The sequence below is a fragment of the Mustelus asterias genome, chromosome 1 (genome assembly GCF_964213995.1).
Source record: "Mustelus asterias chromosome 1, sMusAst1.hap1.1, whole genome shotgun sequence".
NCBI classification, from domain to species: Eukaryota; Metazoa; Chordata; class Chondrichthyes; order Carcharhiniformes; family Triakidae; genus Mustelus; species Mustelus asterias.
The window spans coordinates 127,460,509-127,479,737 of NC_135801.1; the positions used below are offsets into that span (position 1 = coordinate 127,460,509).

Sequence of the window (19,229 nt, forward strand, 5' to 3'; positions counted from 1 at the left end):
AAACTGGTACATTAATGCAGGAATCCAGAAAGTGAGAGATGAAAATCTACCAAAACATGTTACGAAATTAAATTCAATAAAAATGGCCGTGAAAGTGGCAAGATTTTTGTAAAAGCCCTCCCAGGTTTTACAAAAAGCACATCCTTAACAGGAAGGAAACCTACCACAACAACCTCGTCTGGCCTATATGTGACTGCTTTGCCAGACTATATTGTTGATTCAATGCTCTCGGGAAAACCATAGATGCCCATAAACACGTATTGCCCACAGCCAAAGCAATATAGGTTTTTTTTTGTTCAATAGATGTGGATGTCAATGGCAAAGTCAGCATTTGTTGCCTATCCCCAATTGCCTTCGAGTGGAGTGGCTTGCTAAGCCATTTCCGAGGGCAGTTAAAAGTCAATCACATTACCATGGATCTGGAGTCACATGTAGGACACTCCAGATAAGGATGGCAGATTTCCTTCCCCAAAAGGACAGTGAACCAGATGGGTGTTTTACGACAATCAATGATACTTTCATGGTCATCATTACTGAGCCTAGCTTTACATTCCAGATTTATTGAAGTAACTAAATTTAAATTCCACCATTTGTTTAAAGTTTATTTATTAGTCACAAGTAAGGCTTACATTAACACAGCAATGAAGTTACTATGAAATTCCCCAAATCGACACTCCGGCACCAATTCAGGCCAATAATGGCATGGTGGCAGTAGTTCGCAGGTTCGATCCCCGGCTTGGGTCACTGTCTGTGCAGAGTCTGCACATTCTCCCCGTATCTGTGAGTGTTTCATCTGAGTGCTCCAGTTCCCTCCCACAGTCCGAAAGATGTGCTGATTAGGTGCATTGGCCATGCTAAATTTTCCCTCAGTGTACCCGAACAGACACCAGAATGTGGCGACTAGGGGATTTTCACAGTAACTCCATTGCAGTGTTAAATGTAAGCCTACTTGTGGCACTAATAAATAAATATTAAACTGAGGTTTAGCCTGGGCCTCTGGATTACGAGTCCATTTACATTACCACTATGCTACTGCCTCTGCACAAAATAGATTATCCAGCTTGAAAAGCTAGCACTAAGTTTTGCCTCTTCCAAAATTACCCAAGCTAATATCCATCACTCAAACACCATCAAACCATATTGATTGGGCACTTACTTGCCTACTGGCATCTTGCTGTGAGCATATTTGCTGTATTGTTATATATCCCTACATGACAATAAAGTGATAACATTTCACAAGTAACTCATTAGCTAGGAAATGCACTCGACATCCTATGGACATGAAAGGTGACATACAAATATAAGTTTTTTTTTCATTCTGCCTTCTCGGAGCCAAGTCTTTTGTTTCCTCAGATACAAAAAAGAACGCGTGTGCAACTACCTACTTTTTCAATTTTTAATTTTGTGGAAAGAATGAAAAGCACCAAGATGAAGTCAGACTGCAGAAAACAAACATCTTGCAAGTCTACATTTAAAAACTTTCAGCATGAAAAAGAGAAATCTTCCTCCTAGGGAGTGCAAGGTAATATTAGGTTCAAGCACATTTAAAGACCTATAATGCAGGACATTTATAACCTACTCCCAGGTGTTGGATATCTTCATAAACAGTGTGAAGATTTTTTTTGATTAAATGATTTTGTTCAGTGCATGAGAAAAATACTGAATTCATATTTGAACATTTATGGGGGAAATAAATTTAGGCTAAAGAAATGTTAACACTCAAATGTAGTAAAATTAAAATACAACTATACAGTTAAATCTATTCTACAAAAGGGCATTTGGAAAAAAAAAGCCATATCAAAATTTTTGATATGCCTCACAGTAAATAAACTCCCATCCCAACCACCTTATTATGCTCAATTTCACTCATTCAGCACAATTTGGATTGACAACTGTAACACCCCTTTCCAAGGCAAGACATTCCAATTACTGAACACAGGCCAAGCAAGCGATGGGATGGTGGCAAATGTAGCTTAATATAGTCAACATGAAGCAGCACCATTGTTATAAAGACTACCTTTACCAATGTTTGCTCTGACTAAGGAGCTTCATTCATCAAGAACACACGTATAGAAACTGCAACTGCACATAGTGCAATATCTCCACAATTCAGTTTATCATGGGAAGCATACTATGATTACCCAATGTGTTCCTGGTGGGTTGCATTGCTCACAAAGTGCAATTTTGTTAAATCCGTTCCATAATCTAAGTGCAGAAGTAGATGAACAGAGGGATTCAATAGTCCAGACACATTTTTGGGAAGCGCTAGTCAAATTTAGATTAGTGCTCAGTTTAAGGTATCCTACATTAAGGAGGACAAACTGGCCTCGGAGGATGTTGGGTAACAATTCAGCAAGACAAGGCTGAAATGGAGAGACTGAGCAATGATCCAACATTGGGTAAACTTGGGATGTATACCTGTATGAGTTTTAAGGGGTGCTGAAAATAATGAAAGGTAATAACTACATAGATAAAGGCTTTCACAAATAAGATAACCCAAACAGAACAAAGTGTTAAAGTTAAAACCAAATTATAACCAATAAAAAGGTTATAGCATTTGTCCCATTAATTGATTTCAGTTTGTATGGTTAAAGGTATTTAAAACGGAGATAGATAATGATATGACATTGAGCAAAGTGCAGAAAAAGGTAGGAAGTTAGGATTAAAGTCCTACAGCTGTTATTGTTAACAAAGTAGCAGAACAAGTTGTTAAACTCAGTTAATAAAACTTGGAATATACAAGATAGTTTCAATGTCACCATTACTGAGACTATCATAGATTGTTGTGAAAAAATCCATCTGGTTCATTAATGTCCTTTAGGGAAGAAAATTTGCCACCCTTGCTTGGTCTGGCCTACATGTAACTCTAGACTCACATTATGGTTGACTCTTAACTGCCCTCTGAAGTGGTCCATCAAGCCACTCAGTTCAAGGGTAATTAGGGATGGGCAACAAATGCTGGCCTTGCTACTGACCCCCCAATTCCCATAAAATATCCCAACACTTTTTTGTACAACCCATTATGCTCTTCTACATACATCCTAATATACTAAAATAGGGTTGTGCAATTTATTAGATTCTGAAAGCTAAGTCCTTAAGGTCAAACATGAAGCAAACACTATTTGAAACACATAAAATTGAAGTATTAATTGAAAACTTGTGTAGGTAGCAGAGGAATCAGAGAACAGTTTCAGCAAATGAGGAAAACAAGGAAATGCCACCAACACATTACGTCTGTCGTGAATACCTTATTATTCAAGATTTGCTGTCTGTTGTATGGATGTCATATGCAATACATCTAACACCTGCAATAGTTAAACGATAATCCAATTTAATAGATTACCTTTGTTCAGTTCATGGTCTGCATCTGGCATTAAAGGATATGCCTTTTGAAAATAAAATGGCCAAGTCCACAATTCCTTCTAAGTTGCTTTTAAAGTCTATTTATGCACACCTTTACCATGTTTATTCGTTCAGCTGTTTTGTTGAACAGAACATAGGAAACAAAGCTACTTGAAGTCATTGCCCATCACACACAAATACTTTAATTGCCATATATACAATTTCAGATCTCAGACCAAACCTGAATTAACAATGAAAAATGGCTTTTGTAAATAGGCAGACCGGTAAACACACCAGGACAAGAGGCAAATTACCTGAATTTTCAGCACATTAATTCAGCAAATGAGCTTCCGCTTTATCTGATCAGCTGGTTCTTGTGAGGGTTTAAATATGCTGACAGGCTCTACTGCATACTTTCAATTAATGTCAGAACCAGTCAAGCATTCCCCATGCATTTCTAATGGCAAAAAAAAAGTTTCAGCTATTTCAAAGCCTGTCAAAGTCATTCACCTTCAGTAAGATTCATGTGTTTACTGCACAGCATGTGGGTGTGAAGAATGAGACTACTCTCTTCAGTTTGACACTTCAAATTTGGTCATGACAAATTCATTCGATAAACATGCTGAATGAGGAAAATTGTTTATTCCAATTAAATAATTTCTACAGAAGAAAACGAATCTGCAATCTTTTGCATCTTCTTAATCAAACTCTAAAAACAAAGCATATTACAATCTCATGCCCCCTCCCCCCCCACCCATACACACATACACCATTCACTGCAGCTTTGCGACTGATATTCCAATAGGTATTCACATCTAATCTCTGCCTACTATTCTCTCTGATACATAGAGGCTTTGGGAATAATTTCTCGGCTGTTCACAATGCCGAATGTTGTGTCAACAAATGCTTGGTTAGTACAATGAAATCTGGCTGGATGAATATCTCGTCCGGCTGCAGAATTCCTACGTACCCATTCTCAACATGCCTCACCACATTAATTTAATCTCAGATCAAAACAGCCTTCCAGAAGACCAACCAACCACTGCACCCCACCCCCCCACCTTCCTCAAACAGGAAGGCATTGGAAAGTTCTGCAAGGAAATAATCAGCACACGGGTGACTTTGGACTGTACTAAAATATGCCGAGCCATAAATAATATGGCCACACCCTCACAGAAGTGTACACAGCACCAGGAGGATAAACAAAAGGAGGAGATTGGCAAGGTGCCAAAAACACATTTGACTCAAACACACTTTCCGTAGGAGTCCCAATCCAAGCACATGTTTTTACAATTTAATTGTACATTTATAAGGATTCTGTTGCACAGCAATCAGGTTAAATCCCTTTGGAGGAAGTGATCTCTAACATTTGAATCTTTTTTGCTGAGGAAAGGACAAGGCAATTTCAGAAGACAATATTGCCTTTTTTGTGGCAAATTTATAATTAATAAAATACATTAACTCACCATTGGCACTATAACTTTGGAAACCATGAACACATGCCTGTTTTGCAATGTTTTTTTTTGGCTCTTAAAACTATAATTTAGTTGTAGTCGAACATTGCCAGCAGAAATGCACCAAAGATCAATTCCTAGAAAAGGGGACAGCAACGTGCCATTTCAAGACTGCAACATGAAAGTTCATGCTACTTTTAACTCTTCAATCACTCACTGCATTACTTGTAGCATAACTGTATGAAGCTAATCTTAGGAAACCTTGGGTACTTTGGCATCTTCCATACAAAGAACAAATTGGCTCAAAAAGCAACTTAAAATTCCATTTGCCTTGGTCAATGTTCACATGTTCAATGTAGTACTGTTATAATTTGCTTGTGTCAAATTACAAGATGAACAAAATAGACTTTTAAATTGGTCTCCGAAATGGGTAAGGGTACAGGAAGGGCATACAGATAGAGAAAACAACAAAACACTTGCTATGCAACATTTGTTTTGTTAGAAAAGTTGTAAAGCTAAGCAGGCATCCTTGAACTGAGAACTAATATTGCCATGTCTGGTTAAGAAATGCTTATGAAGGTGCAACATGATCTCTCAAGAGTTAATTACAATATAACCATGTCACTTGCAAAGACGACACTATAGAAATGAATGTTAGAAGAAATTTGTATAACTGTCAGTTCTGCATGAAAAAAGCATTCTGTAAACACAACATCATAACATCAAACTCAGCCTTGAATATATTCAATGACCTGGCCTCCACTGCTATCAGTGGAAAAGAATTCCAAAGACTAACAACTCAGAAGAAATTCCTCCCAGAATTCAATTTACAGTATGTATCCATTATGCGGCTGAACACTCATAACTCCAGTTATTGGAGCCAAATTTCTTATACACAAACAAGGCAGTTTCAACCATGCTATCTGAAATTGGTTGGTTTTTTAAAAAATCAACTTAATGGGCTTTGAGACAGAAATGCCAGCAAAAAAGAGTCAACATTTGCGACCTGCAGAACAGAGAATTTGTACATTTGCAATCCAGAGGCTGCTGTCAGTAGCTACCTACTCTTCCACAGGGTGCGCTGTTGAAGACCCCACATACTGCAATCTTTAAATCGAGAACTTCGCCTTTTACATTGTAATATCGTTGTTAAATATCCCCCAAAAGGTTATGCCTCGTAAATGAAGTGCAAATAAATATAACTGAATTTTAAACTATGTCACAAGTCATAACCACTGCTGAACCACCTCTCTGGCCCAGAGAAACCTATTTGTGTGGTCAATTTTCTTCCATGATAAAAGTTTCATTTTAGTTTTAATTTGTAAAAAAATGTTCATAATATTTCAGCGGCCAAAGGAGAATGTCACAATCTGTAATTAGTGCATTTTACTTCCTGGGCTGCCATCTGAAAATTTTTCAAGGTGATTGGCTGTTTATCCTGCCAGCTAACATCACGGGAACTGGACACCTGGACTTGTTGCCAGATTTAAATTATCAGGAACCAGGAAATTCACTCCCTAGCTTTTGAGATCTTTATAGGCAGCTTTCCTACAGTTCAGCAGCAAGCATCATTGCTTTGCCACTAACTGCAAAATCCCGGCCGTCATATGTCTCCTCCTCTCCCCCCACCTCACAGACAGTGGATTCTTTGACACTTTAAAATGTTGTGTTAACTTGTATTCAGCATTCTTGGTTTGGTACAGTCTTCAGGTAAAGCAATAGAATGGAAATCCCACAGTAAAATAATGCTTATGCCATTGCACTAATGTCCCCCTTAAAATGTAGTGCTTGTAGATGAACATTAAAATGTTTTTGAGAGACTGTACATAGAACAAGGACAGCGTGGTATCTTCACCAGAACATTGCACAGCACTCCTTTTTAATTGAACATGTTAGATTAAAGTTGAAATGTTACCCAAGTATTGATTTATAATATGCAACTTAGGATCTCAGCTCGGTTTAAACCAATACTGTACACCGAATTTCACCCAGTCACCACTTTCCAGGATTCACTCTAGAAACTGAGTAATTCAGCCTTTAGCCTCTGATTCCAGTGCACCATCAACACAATTTTAATATGGCCAGCATGGCTTGCAAATCTCTCTTTACAGTGCTTTAAAACAGATACAATACATTTTCTATTGTTCACAATGATGGTGAGGTCTCAATCACAGAATAGTCAATGTTGACAGGTAATTGAACGTCCCCAGATTTTGACTCGAGACTTATGGTGCAGCAATATCTTAAGGATGAAAAAGGAAGACAAAATACAGTGCAGACAATGTAAACTGAATTTAAATTTTTCTTGGGCTGGGAGGATGATTTATGGTCAGTTGACAAGAATAGCATTTGTAGGATGAGCACAGACAGCCATGCAAGGCTTTGCCTGTGAAATTAGCCTGCAGATGTATTACTGGAGTGCAGATAATAGAAGCTCTACTGTAACATACCTTGAACCTTTTTGGCTTTAGATCCAAGTTGTCACCGTCATCATCATATTTGTGATGGCAGAAGGCCTGCTGACTGATAGTAGGTTTGAACACACTTCCAAATTTAGTATTTAAAATCTATTTTTCCCCCAATTGTAAGAAAATATACAAAAATGTTCTGAATTCACAATATTTATTCTGTTAAAACTGACTGGTGGGGGACTGGGGTGGAGAAAATTGATTGCAAATAGTTAATTATGCATCAAATTGATCCAAACAAGAGATGTTAGTGCTGGAGAATTAAACCCTTTCCCCATTTCAGGCACCTAGTGCCAGTATCAAACACCCTTAGATCAGGTAGTGCCCATCCAAATGCAAAATATACAGGAAATAGCCTCAGCCCAAACCTCAAAATAGAACCCTCCACAAGTGCAGCATTTCATCTTTGTTTCTGACATCATCTACCCCAAAAGAGAGCGCCAATGAATGTTATTCGTCTGGGTAGGTATGAATCCAAGCCATAGATGAAAGATCAGTATTTATCCCACTGCATCATTCTTTGATTTGATTATATGGATTGTTTGTCAAACCAAGTTACATAAGGTTCAGAAAGAATTGAATGAATGATAGTCAGTCACTACTTATATCAACTGCTTTTCAATTGGTAGCAGTCTCATCTCAAAGTCAGAAAGCTGTGGCTTCAAATCCCACTCCAGAGTCTTAAGCACGTAATTGAGGCTGCACTGTGTGTTCTTTTAGATGATAAACTGAAGACTTGTTCAAGTGGACGTAAAAGATCCCATATTACCATTCTAAAGAATAGTAGGGCAGTTTCTCCTGTGTCCTAAACCTCAAACAAACACCTAAAATTACTGATCATCAGATTGCTGTTTGAAAGAGCTTGCTGCGTGCAAATCCACACCAGCGATCCCCACAATACAACAGTGACTACACTGCAAATGCTTCATTGGCTATAAAGCACTTGGGACATTCAGAGATCATGGAAGGTGCTGCATAGTTGCTGCTCTTCTATAGTTAAACAAACTAGTCAAAGTCCCATGCTTTCATTCCCAATTAGTACAGAGTTCCTAATCACAGCTCTGAGAAAACAACATGCAAAACCAGTTATAACTAAGAAAGAGCAGCAAAGCAGACTGCAAATCCACTCCACTATTTAACATGGCCATGGCTAACCTTCAACCTCAATGCACTTAAACGCACCTGTGCCCCATGTCCCTCGATTCCCTAAATGATCAAGGCCAGAATTCTCTGACCTCGCTCGTGGGGATTTTCCAGTCCCACTGCAATGAAAGATTTGGCCGAATACCATATTCTCACTGGCAGCAGTAGCAAGGCATGCGAGACTGGAGAATTCTGACAAAAAAGTCCCATCATACTAGCCTTGGATATATGGCAAATCAAACATAATCCTCTGGAATAGAGAATTCTAAAAGACTCAGAACTCTTGAGTAAAGAAATTTATCCTCACCCCAATGAGGGTCTTTCCCTTATCCTGAGACTATGCCCCCATGCTCTAGAATCCTCAACAACCTCTCACTGTCTGCCCTGTCAAGCCCCTTCAGAATCTTGTATGTTTCAACTAGATCACCTGTCAGCAAAACGAAGATCATCGACTTCAGGAAGCACAGTGGAGGACATCAACAGGGACAAAGTAGAAATGGTTGAAAACTTCAGGTTTTAGGTGTCCAGGTCACTATTCTGTTCTGGTCCCTCCATGCCGACACTATAGTTAAGAAAGTCCATCAACGCCTCTACTTTCTCAGAAGACGATGGAAATTTGGCATGTCAGCTACGACTCTCACCAACCTTTACAGATGCACCATAGAAAGCATTCTTTCTGGTTGTATCACAGCTTGATATGGCTCCTGCTCTGCCCAAGACTGCAAGGAACTACAAAAGGTCATGAGTAAGAAACAAAGAACATTACAGCACAGGAACAGGTCCTTTGGCCCTCCAAGCCTGCACCGACCATGCTGCCTGACTGAACTAAAACACCCTACCCTTCCGGGGGTCATATCCCTCGATTCGTGTATTTGTCCAGACGCCCCTTAAAACTCACTATCGTATCTGCTTCCACTAACACCTCTGGCAATGTGTTCCAGGCACCCACCACCCTGTGTAAAAAAACAAACTTGCCTCGTACATCTCCTTTAAATCACCTTAAACCTATTTCCCCTAGTAATTGATTCTTCCACCATGGGAAAAAGCTTCTGACTATCCACTCTGTCCAAGCCCCTCATAATCTTGCAGACTTCTATCAGGTCACCCCTCAACCTCCGTCATTCCAGTGACAACAAACCAAGTTTTTCCAACTTCTCCTGGCTATTTCCCTCCATACCCTCTCCAAAGCCTCCACAATGTAGCCCAATCCATCACGCAAACCAGCCTCCCATCCAGTGACTCTGTCTACACTTCCCACTGCCTTGGCAAAGCAGCCAGCATAATAAAGGACCCCATGCACCCCGGACATTCTCTCTTCCACCTTCTTCTGCCGGGAAAAAGATACAAAAGTCTGAGGTCATGTACCAACCGACTCAAGGACAGCTTCTTCCCTGCTGCCGTCAGACTTTTGAATGGACTTACCTTGCATTAAATTGATCTTTCTCTACACCCTAGCCATGACTGTAACACTACATTCTGCACCCTCTCCTTTCCTTCTCTATGTACAGTATGCTTTGTCTGTGGAGCACGCAAGAAACAATACTTTTCATTATATACTGATACTTGTAAATAATAAATCAAATCATTTTGCATGGACTCAACCCATCATAAGACAACTCTCATCCCAGAAACCAAAAATCGAATGAACCTTCACTGTACTGCCTCCAAGGCAAGCATGTCTTTCGTTAACTATAGCGACCAACACTGCATTCAGTATTCCAGATGAAGCTATCCATCAAGTGTGTGTGGGGGGAGGGGGTAAAAGGAAGATGGAAGGGGATGAAAGACATTAATATTCAATACTGCACTGTGGTACAATTCCACATAATCTGCTGTGCAGCAGCTGCTAAATTGGTAATTTGCTCTTGACCAGAGGATTCCCACATTCCTTACGAACCTGAAGAGATCCCAAATATAAATGGGAAATTATGGAGTGCAAAGAGTCAAAGTAGACAAACAATAAGGAATTTATCATCTAGAAATTTAACTCAACTAAAACACTGTTCACAAGACAGGAAATAAAATTGAACTTCTTTTGATGGCTACCACAAATTTAGAGTCTGGTTTAAATTTCTGCCCGAAAAAAAAGTTGTGTTCCCAAGGGTATAACACTTTTGTAAAATAACGATTCATTTATTTTTTAATTTTATTTAGGGGGCCTTCCTCCTTTTCCACAACAAAAACATTGAACAAGTGAACAGTAAATTAATAGTTTATCTGTTATGAATCAGGAGGTAGGTATTCTTTTCTGTGCATAAAGTTAAAGAAAACATTTATTAAATGGTCAAAATGAGCCTCCCCTCCACCAAAATAATTTCTCTTCAATCTTTTCACAGAATAATATACACCTTGACTTTCAAATTTACTGTTAAAAAACCCAGGAGGCAAGAATAAGTAAAATAAAAAAGTTAGGACAGATCTAAGATCTAAAAAGGTCAACAAATTTAATTCATATTTGATTGTGGAACATTTTTCCCCAGATGTGCACCTACAACACAGCAGATGCAGACTTCACCAAAACACCATGCATTGCATGGAAGTACTTCTAAACTAGACATAGGCTGGAATTTTACCATCCCACCCGCCACAGGAATCAGAGCACGTGAGGGGCAGACCATGGGAAGATCCTTCGGCCTTAGGCGGGATCTTATGGTTTCGGGATGAATGAGGCCATAAAATCACACCCATTGGGCTTTCTACGCAAAGTATTTTAATAATTCAGTGTACGATGGGGTGGTTTTCTGGTGCTAGGACAAGACAAATGTTCATTAAAAGATAGAGGACTTTATTCTGCAACTGCCACATCTACCTGATCTGGGAGTAGGCGATGCCAGTATAAGCACCAACAGTAAAACAGTAATTCAGGACATTGTGGATTGATCCCTGATGAACACAAAAATAGTAAATTGCATCAATGGGCTTTCCTCCTTTTCCAAAGCAAAAACATTGAACAAATGAATATTTTGAACTGTCGAATCATTTGCCAAAACAAGACATTTCTGTAATTCTGCAATATTGCTCCAGACAAATTTGAATTTATACGGTGCCTTCCACCATGTCCCAAAGCATTTTACATCCTGAAATTCAGTAGTAACTATACTTAAAGACCTATTTGTACACGGCAAGATCCCATAAACTGTGATGATAGAAATGTCTGGATAATCTGTTTTAGTGATGTTGATCAAGGGATAAATATTAGCCAGGCCATTGTAAAGAATGCCTCTGCTTTTCCTTGATAAGTTTAACATCCCATCCAAAATACCTCACCTTCACCAGGGTAGCACTCCCTCAACATTTCATGCAAGCGTCAATCCGGATTATGTGCTCAAGCCTCTGGAGGGAGCTTTGAACTCTCAACCTTCTGAATCAGAGGTGAGATCAAGGCTGATATCTACTTCAATATGTTCGCCAGTAAAATCTAAGAAACAGTCGCCAATTTAATTTCTTGCTTTGGAGTAATAAAATGAACAGCGTTTGCCCATGCTATCAAGTTTATTGCTTGTAGTTGAGGCGGAGGAATGGTGATGGGGGGAAAAGGGGGCTAGGAGGGTGATCCCATACATCTTGAAATCAACATGAAGACACTAACATCTGATCTTGTTTTCTCTAATATGACTGAAGTCAATCACTTGAAATACTGAGCCAATCACATTTGACTCTGAACCTGACCTTGGTTGACCTCAGACTGCAGAGGGAGAAGCTCGAAGAGATAGAATTGATTTTTTGAGAGTCAGCTATACTAAAGCATATTAAAAAATGATAAAAGACGTTCATTGTTGTCAGTCCTTTGAAGCAAAGGTAAAGTGCATTTTGCTGAAATCATTTGTCAATTTCAAAATTATTACGCAATTCTTTTAAACTATTCTATCCAAAGAGTGATGCAAGTATTCGTACAAATCTCTTGCCTTTATATTCTAATATGTTTGATGCAAGACAATACTCAGATCCACTCAATTAACTTGCTACTGAATTTTCACTCTAAATACATACATTTGAAGTGTTAATAGATCATTAAACTGATGCAATAAAGGCCCATTTGAACACAGGAACCAAGTTCGCCACATATTTTAAACTGCACATAAATAGTTAAGAGTGACTAACTTCAAGCCCATCTTATTGATGACTTGCAGGAGTCCACCACTAACTAACGAGAACTGCGCATCACGAGAGTTAATATTATTTAACAGAATTCTATACACATTATAAAGTCTAGGAAATAGAAACTGAAGTGGAAAGAATACAGTAAACGCAGATATAGTAGTTGAAGTACCACAAGTCTCATCTGTCATCTTTAATTTTTTTGCATCTTCCCTATATCCAGAAACTTCATGGTTGCAAAGAGGTCAAACGAGTGAGAATATTCAAATTTCCCTCCCCCCCCTCCAATAAATACGTTGCAGAATTCTGCTTTCTCCAATTGCTGAACAAAAAGCTGTAAAGTTAAGGGATAGCGGAGAAGGGAAAGAGATGAGGAGAAGAGACAGAAATACATGGCCAAACTCCGATGACTCTTGCACCAAATTAAACAATAAATAGGTCCCTAATAAATGGGTGTTAAAAATGTGCCCATTTTCTTAGATAGTCAGAGGAATTGCACATTTCGATAGTGCTTGAACATGAACTTTGTTTAATTGATTTGACATCGTCTCTAATTGAAGATTTCAACTTATTTAACTGCAAATTATCAGTGACCAAATTGACATTTTCTCAAAAACGTTACTTCTACGTGTAAAAATTATGCATGAAAAAATGTCACTACATTCCATGCTTTTTCCCCCATTAACAAATACAACAAAGAATAAAAACTATTCGCACAGTGTGGACTATATTAACTTGCACATTTTTTCATAAACCCCTGCTGATGCTATCAAACATGCAAGCAGTGAGTTCACTACTATTGCATATTCATGTAAACATAATACTGGACTTCTAAATCTCTCAGATTCAGTTCAAGTAAACCTGAAATCCACATCATTCATACCCTTTCAATTACAGGAGGTGCTGCCATTGTTTGTCACAATATTTATTTTCAAGAGGATATTTATTTTATCAGGCTTGTGACCAGTGCAATATCCACTTGTCTATTTTTCAATCTCAAGACAAAGCACTGTATTTACTTAGCTGCCATTTCCGCCAAAGAAAAATGGTGAAGAGCTCTTGTTCTGGTTTGGCAAGATTAGATAAAATTCCTCACTAGGAATAGTCAAAGACTTGCTACTTTCTAACAAACAGAAAAAGTATACTTAATCTCAAGGCCCTGTTTACACTAGGTCTGTAAATTCATATTTTTAACCAAGTTTGCAGCTGTTTTCATTGAAAATGCATTGTGTGCAGTCCAAGACTTGGGGAGATGTCCTTAAGGTGGAATTGTATTTAGGATATGATAATAGTATATAGCTTAATGGAACTCTTTTTGAAAGAGATCCTTCATTTTATCATTTATACCAAGAATGGATCAAAAGACGGACCTCTCACAGATGCACTTTATTATTCACTACACAATATCGATTTCAACCAATCACTAGAGAAAATAGAACATGAAGTGTTAGTATCAAACTAGTAATTTTATAATAATGATTTGTGGAGAGACAATAAACCATACTTGTCACCCCTTCCTGCCTCGGGAACACTGACATTTTAAAAAAGCTGTTTTTCTGATCTGATCTTTCATATGTTATTACACTAATCGAAAATGAGCCAGTACTGAAAGCCGGTATATCATTCTACAGCATAAACTTGCTCAGAGACACTGAAGTGACCACCCCCATAAACACTAGAGATCAAATTCAGTTCTGATCAAAAGCTTCCCAGCATAAGTGGAGTATTTGATACTCAGTCTGTTATGCACATGCTAATTGAAAAAAAAAATGGTATTTCACTTAGCCTGTAACAGGTTTGCCCACTTAATTGATAGCTTTTTTTAAAATTTAAGATTGGGATCAACTTATTTTGGTGGCCTACAGTGTGCATGTGCATACGAAACATACTTTAGAATCTTAAAACGTGGTAGGTTAGCTACTTTCTGAATGTTAGAAAGCTGAAAATTCATTGCTAACTCATGGTAGAAAGTCAAAGCAACCCAAGGTTTAATGCAAATACTTTACCAGATTACCATGTACTGATAAGCCAGTAGTGCTGCAAAAGCCAGATTTTCATGTAAGAATTGATTAGTGTTCAATGGTGATCATTTGAAAGGCAGGGTCTCGCAGAAGGGGGTAGATATTTGAAAGGGTTTTACATTCGGGGGGGGGGGGGGGTTGGGGGATAGAATACAAGCACCTTCAAAGCTCATCAGGAATACGTTGCAACCAAAATTGACTTCTCGCAGATACATGAGCCAAGCACTTGCATAGAATACTAAACACTGGCTTCAACATGAACTTGCACCGAGCAGTGCTGCTCATTTCAATGTTTTATACAACGAAACTAGAGTTGTAAACGATTAATGACTTAACAGATCAGGCAACTATCAACTGTTCAGCAGCTAACAGGGCTCTTAGCTCTGAAGTAGCACAGCCATAAATAAAAGTTAGCCCTGAGCTCCTGGTTAAAAGGGGCAGTGCAGTAATGAACAAAATTTAAATAAACAAAACTAATGAATAGCAAAAGCAAGACGTTTAACACTTTTCTCAGTAGCCTATTATCTCATCTATTACAGTGAGTGATAGACCCAGGAAAAAACGTTTCTCAAAGTTGTAAATGCCATACATCATTGTCAGGTACAGACGCCAGCTACTAGAACAGAGATGGATGCTCACGTGAGTCCTTTCAAGAGTCACTACAAGGCTATGATAATAAAGCATTAAAAGTGGAAAATAATCCATTTGTAATCATTTTTTCTATATCATTGTGACAATTATTATTAGCCTAAGGTTTATCTTTATACTAAGAAATGCCTCAGAGGAGTGGCTTTTAATCACTTGATGACCTTGACAACAATTATGCATTTTACAAGCATTGCACAAACTACCATGTTGTTACAGGTTTATAGCAAAACTGCAGTCTGACCAGTCACACCCAACATTAGCTTCAATTATGTCACAGACTCCTCAAAAGAGTCTACAGTTCTATGCATTTTCCTGTGAACAACTTTAAAACCCCCATATCCAGATATTTCTCTTCATAAATCCACATGCGATTCTGGGTAAAAGATTTCTCCCTTCACGTTTACCCAAAATAAGTCTCCCACAAGTTGGATTGAAATCAGCAGCATTTCAGTGCTATGGTCATGGCAAACATGTTCTTGACAACTGAAGCAATCAATTTTTCCTTTGGTTCATTCCCTCCTTTCCCATTAAGGCACTGGTTGTCCTTTAAATTCCCCCATTTCCAGCAGCAGCACATTGCACATTTAAACCCCACCTCATACAATGTTGTCAATCACTGTATTTAGCAATCTGAAGCTGATCCAGATGGGACAATGTTTAAAGTGTGTACAAGAGTGAGGAGAAGGGACAGTAAAGAGAGAGTCAGAGCTTTAATGGTCCAGTGTCATGAGGGAGAGCCGTCATGAGGCTGAGACAGCAGATTGAGGAGTGAGGAGACAGCAGAGTGCCAGAAATTGTGTGCCTGAGCTATGCGATCAGTGTGGGAAAAAAAATGAGGCTACTTGTATAATCACTGACAACCTCTTTACTCAAAAATAAGTCCATCTCCAAAAATGTACTGAGCGAGGGCCAAACATTCCCTACAGCAGAGCCACTGAAAATCAAAAGCTGCCCAGATCCTGCAGGGGCTCCTCCTCTCTCAAAAAATTCTTTAAAACCCTTGACATCGTTCCTGTTGAAAGCCACTAAAGCTCGTCTGTCTCTCCTGAAAGATTGCATCTTTTATTTATCGCCCCTTGGCTTATTTTCACAGTGAATTCCTGGCTAAATGCAATCAGCCAAGAACCCTCCCTGTACGCGCTCCTGTCATTCTTGATCGGTTGCATGCGGAGAATCGAGTGCAAAAAAAAGGCTCAAAGCCCAACAGAACCGGCCAGCACTTCATTTTTATTTTTTTTTTAAAAACCCACAAACCCTGAGAACAAAAAAAACTGACCCATTTCTAAAGGGGAGGCTGAAAGATGAAAACAAAGTCGACGTGAAAGCCAGTGTTTGCAAAAAAAAGGAAAGGGGTGGGGGGGGTGGAATGCCAAACATATACTGGGCGAAAAGCCCTTAGAGCGGAAGGGCACTGTGCCCAATGAGCCACTGGAAAATAAATGACCATGCAGAAAATCACGTTTGCAGATTGCTTTAGAATTCCAATTAACCACAAAGGGAGGGGGGGTTGAAAAACAACAAGCCCCTGCCTGCCCATTAGTACTGATGGAGAGATTGGGAGAGGGGAGGGAGGAGGGGAAGAGGTCCGTGGGGGGGGTGGGGAGACTACAATCTGCTCAAGAGGTCTGGTCAGTCCGGGTCTCCTGCTCCCTTGGACGGATCCCCCTCCTCCTCTCAACCCTTGGTGGGGATGAAAAGGATCGCTCCAGCCAGTCTGTCAGTGCCCTGCACACATTTCTCCCCCCAATCTCTTTAACAAGCATTGAAGGGAGCTCCATTGTCCGACGGTGGAGGGTGACAGAAACAGAAAAGAACAAATAATAAACATGAAAATGGGAACAAAGTAACGAGGCGGTGCGAAGGGAATGCCTGACGGCTATTCGATATGCGCAATTGGCAAATATAACAAGCAAGGGTTCATTCCAACAAAAGCCACTCTCCCCCCCCCCCCCACCCCCCTCGAGTATTTCAGGGGGGGGGGGGGGAAACAAAAAAAGTGAAAATTAAATCCATCTACGTGCATGTTATTTATTCCTCTTCGTTGGTTCCCATTGTCAATCCTTTTAACTGGAACTCTAGGTCCTGGTTTGGGGGGGGGGGGGTGGGGGAGATCTGCAAGGTTAGGGTCTTTCTAACGGGAGGGGAGGAATTTCCAGTGCAAATCCCTTCCCTCTTTAAAGAGTAAACAACCCCTCCTCTTATTTCCCAGTAACATGACACATACAGCCAAACATTTCCAAACAATATCTCTTTACAAATAGGAAAGAGTGCTGCAAAAACAGGACGCCATCTTTTTCGAAAGAGATCTGGAGTGTGAGGAGAGAGAGAGGAGGGGGAATTCTTTGTGGCAGTGAGAACATTTCAAACAATCTGCACCAACTCATTGCCATGTATCAGGAACAGCAGAGCTGAGAGTGAGCGAGTGACAGGGTTAAAAAAAATCCAGAGGCTGCCCCCCCCCCAGCAGACGGAATGCTGTCCCTTTAAAAGAAAGGCTGTATTGTGTACACTTTCTTCACCTGGCTTGCTCTTTAAATTCCTGACGTGGGCACATCATGCATTCTCCTCTCGGCTTCAGGTCTGGTTAAAGAGCCCCGGGCGGGGGGAGAAGCAGAGGGAGAGGCTGGGGGGAGTCGTGCTGCTGCTGCTGCTGCTGCTGCTGGGGGGGGGGGGGGGGGGGGCAAATACTTACCGACTTGAAGGACATTGTCTACACAGCCGCTTTCCAGCAGCGCGATGCCCCGTTTAAAAGGCAATCGGCTCTCGTCGTCCCCTCCGTCCTCGGCCGAGTAATTGAATGAGGAATACATGCAAATCTCCCGTTCGTTCCTGGGGAAGGACCAGTAGACGATCCGCCTCTGCACGGGCTCCGGGATGCGGGTGAAACGCTCTTCCACTTGCTGGAAAGGCCACTTCTCCGCCACTTTCCTGGCGCTGATGTCCAGCAGCGACTCGGGCTTGTAGCTCTTGCCGGCCGGGGCCGCCCGGGGCGGCGCTTTGGAAGGGTTGAAGCCGGGCCTGCAGCAGAGCCGTTTTGCGGGTGGCTGACCGCGCTCCGCCATACTGCCTCGCTCCGCTACTGTTACATTGAAACGGAAGTTGTGTACATTATAAGAGAAGCCTTTATCTGTTTACAATGAGGGCGCGCCTCCGGTGCGGCAAAAAAGGTCACCCGCTCCTAATATGGCGATAAGCGGGAGGGGGCGGGAGGGAGGGACGGCCGCTCCTGGGCGCCGGTGAACTCCCTCTCAGCGCCGCGGCGGCGGCGGTGGTGGTGGTGGCGGCGGGGCCGGAATGGGCGGGAAGCGGGGGCGTTCCAGACTCCGCCCATCTCCAGACAGGAGCGTTCCACCCACAATGGGATTGGAACGGGCCGAGCGGCCGCGTTCTCATTCTCAATTCCAAACCCAGCTCTGACAGGAGTGGGGGAGGAGGAGACAGGCCCCGCCCCCGGCCCCGCCCTTTGTGACGGCATAAAAGGAGCGTCTGACCTAACTGGGTGACAGGACGCGAGGAGTGTCTCCCGCCCGCCCTCCTCCTCCTCCGCTACCCGGCTCGGCCGCTTCCTTTCTGCCGCCCGCCCCTTTTACGGGCCGGGGAATGTGGGGCGGTCCAGTGTCTCTCTCTCTCTCCGGCCTTTGTGCTGCCATATAAGGCAGGCGGTAGTTGACGTTTGTCGGGTTCTTCAAAACAAAGGGCGCCCGGCTGGAGGCGGCTCAGTCTGTGCTGCCGATGCTGCAGCAGCAGCAGCGGCTCCCTTCCTGTCTCTCACTCAACTTCCCAGTGCCTCTCTCTAAGGGTTAAATCTGCCTTGCAAACAGGCAGCTCCGCTCGGGATTCTTCCCACTGGATCCTCCCCGGGAGTGCTTCCTTTTTCCCTTTTCTTTTTCAGCACCCGATTCCTGCTAATTTAACTCCTGATCATTCTGGTATCACCAACTCTCCTTTACCTCTTCCCCCCCCCCCCCCCCTTTAAAAGCATTGACTTCCTCTCGACAATCTCTCTGCACTTTTATTGGTGCCAACGTTACCAATCTAATTATCACACCGGCACC

General features: G+C 41.1%; 1 protein-coding gene across 2 annotated transcripts in view; it reads right to left on the minus strand.

The window, feature by feature from the left end:
* LOC144497402 (zinc finger SWIM domain-containing protein 6) overlaps nt 1-18,326 on the minus strand; it is a 175,748-nt gene extending 157,422 nt beyond the window's left edge. For both annotated transcript variants that reach the window (XM_078218615.1, XM_078218626.1), the window contains exon 1: nt 17,867-18,326. In XM_078218615.1, the coding sequence (XP_078074741.1) occupies nt 17,867-18,236 (370 nt within the window). In that variant the 5' untranslated portion in view covers nt 18,237-18,326. The remainder of the gene's footprint in view (nt 1-17,866) is intronic.
* Between the last annotated feature and the right edge of the window lie 903 nt (nt 18,327-19,229).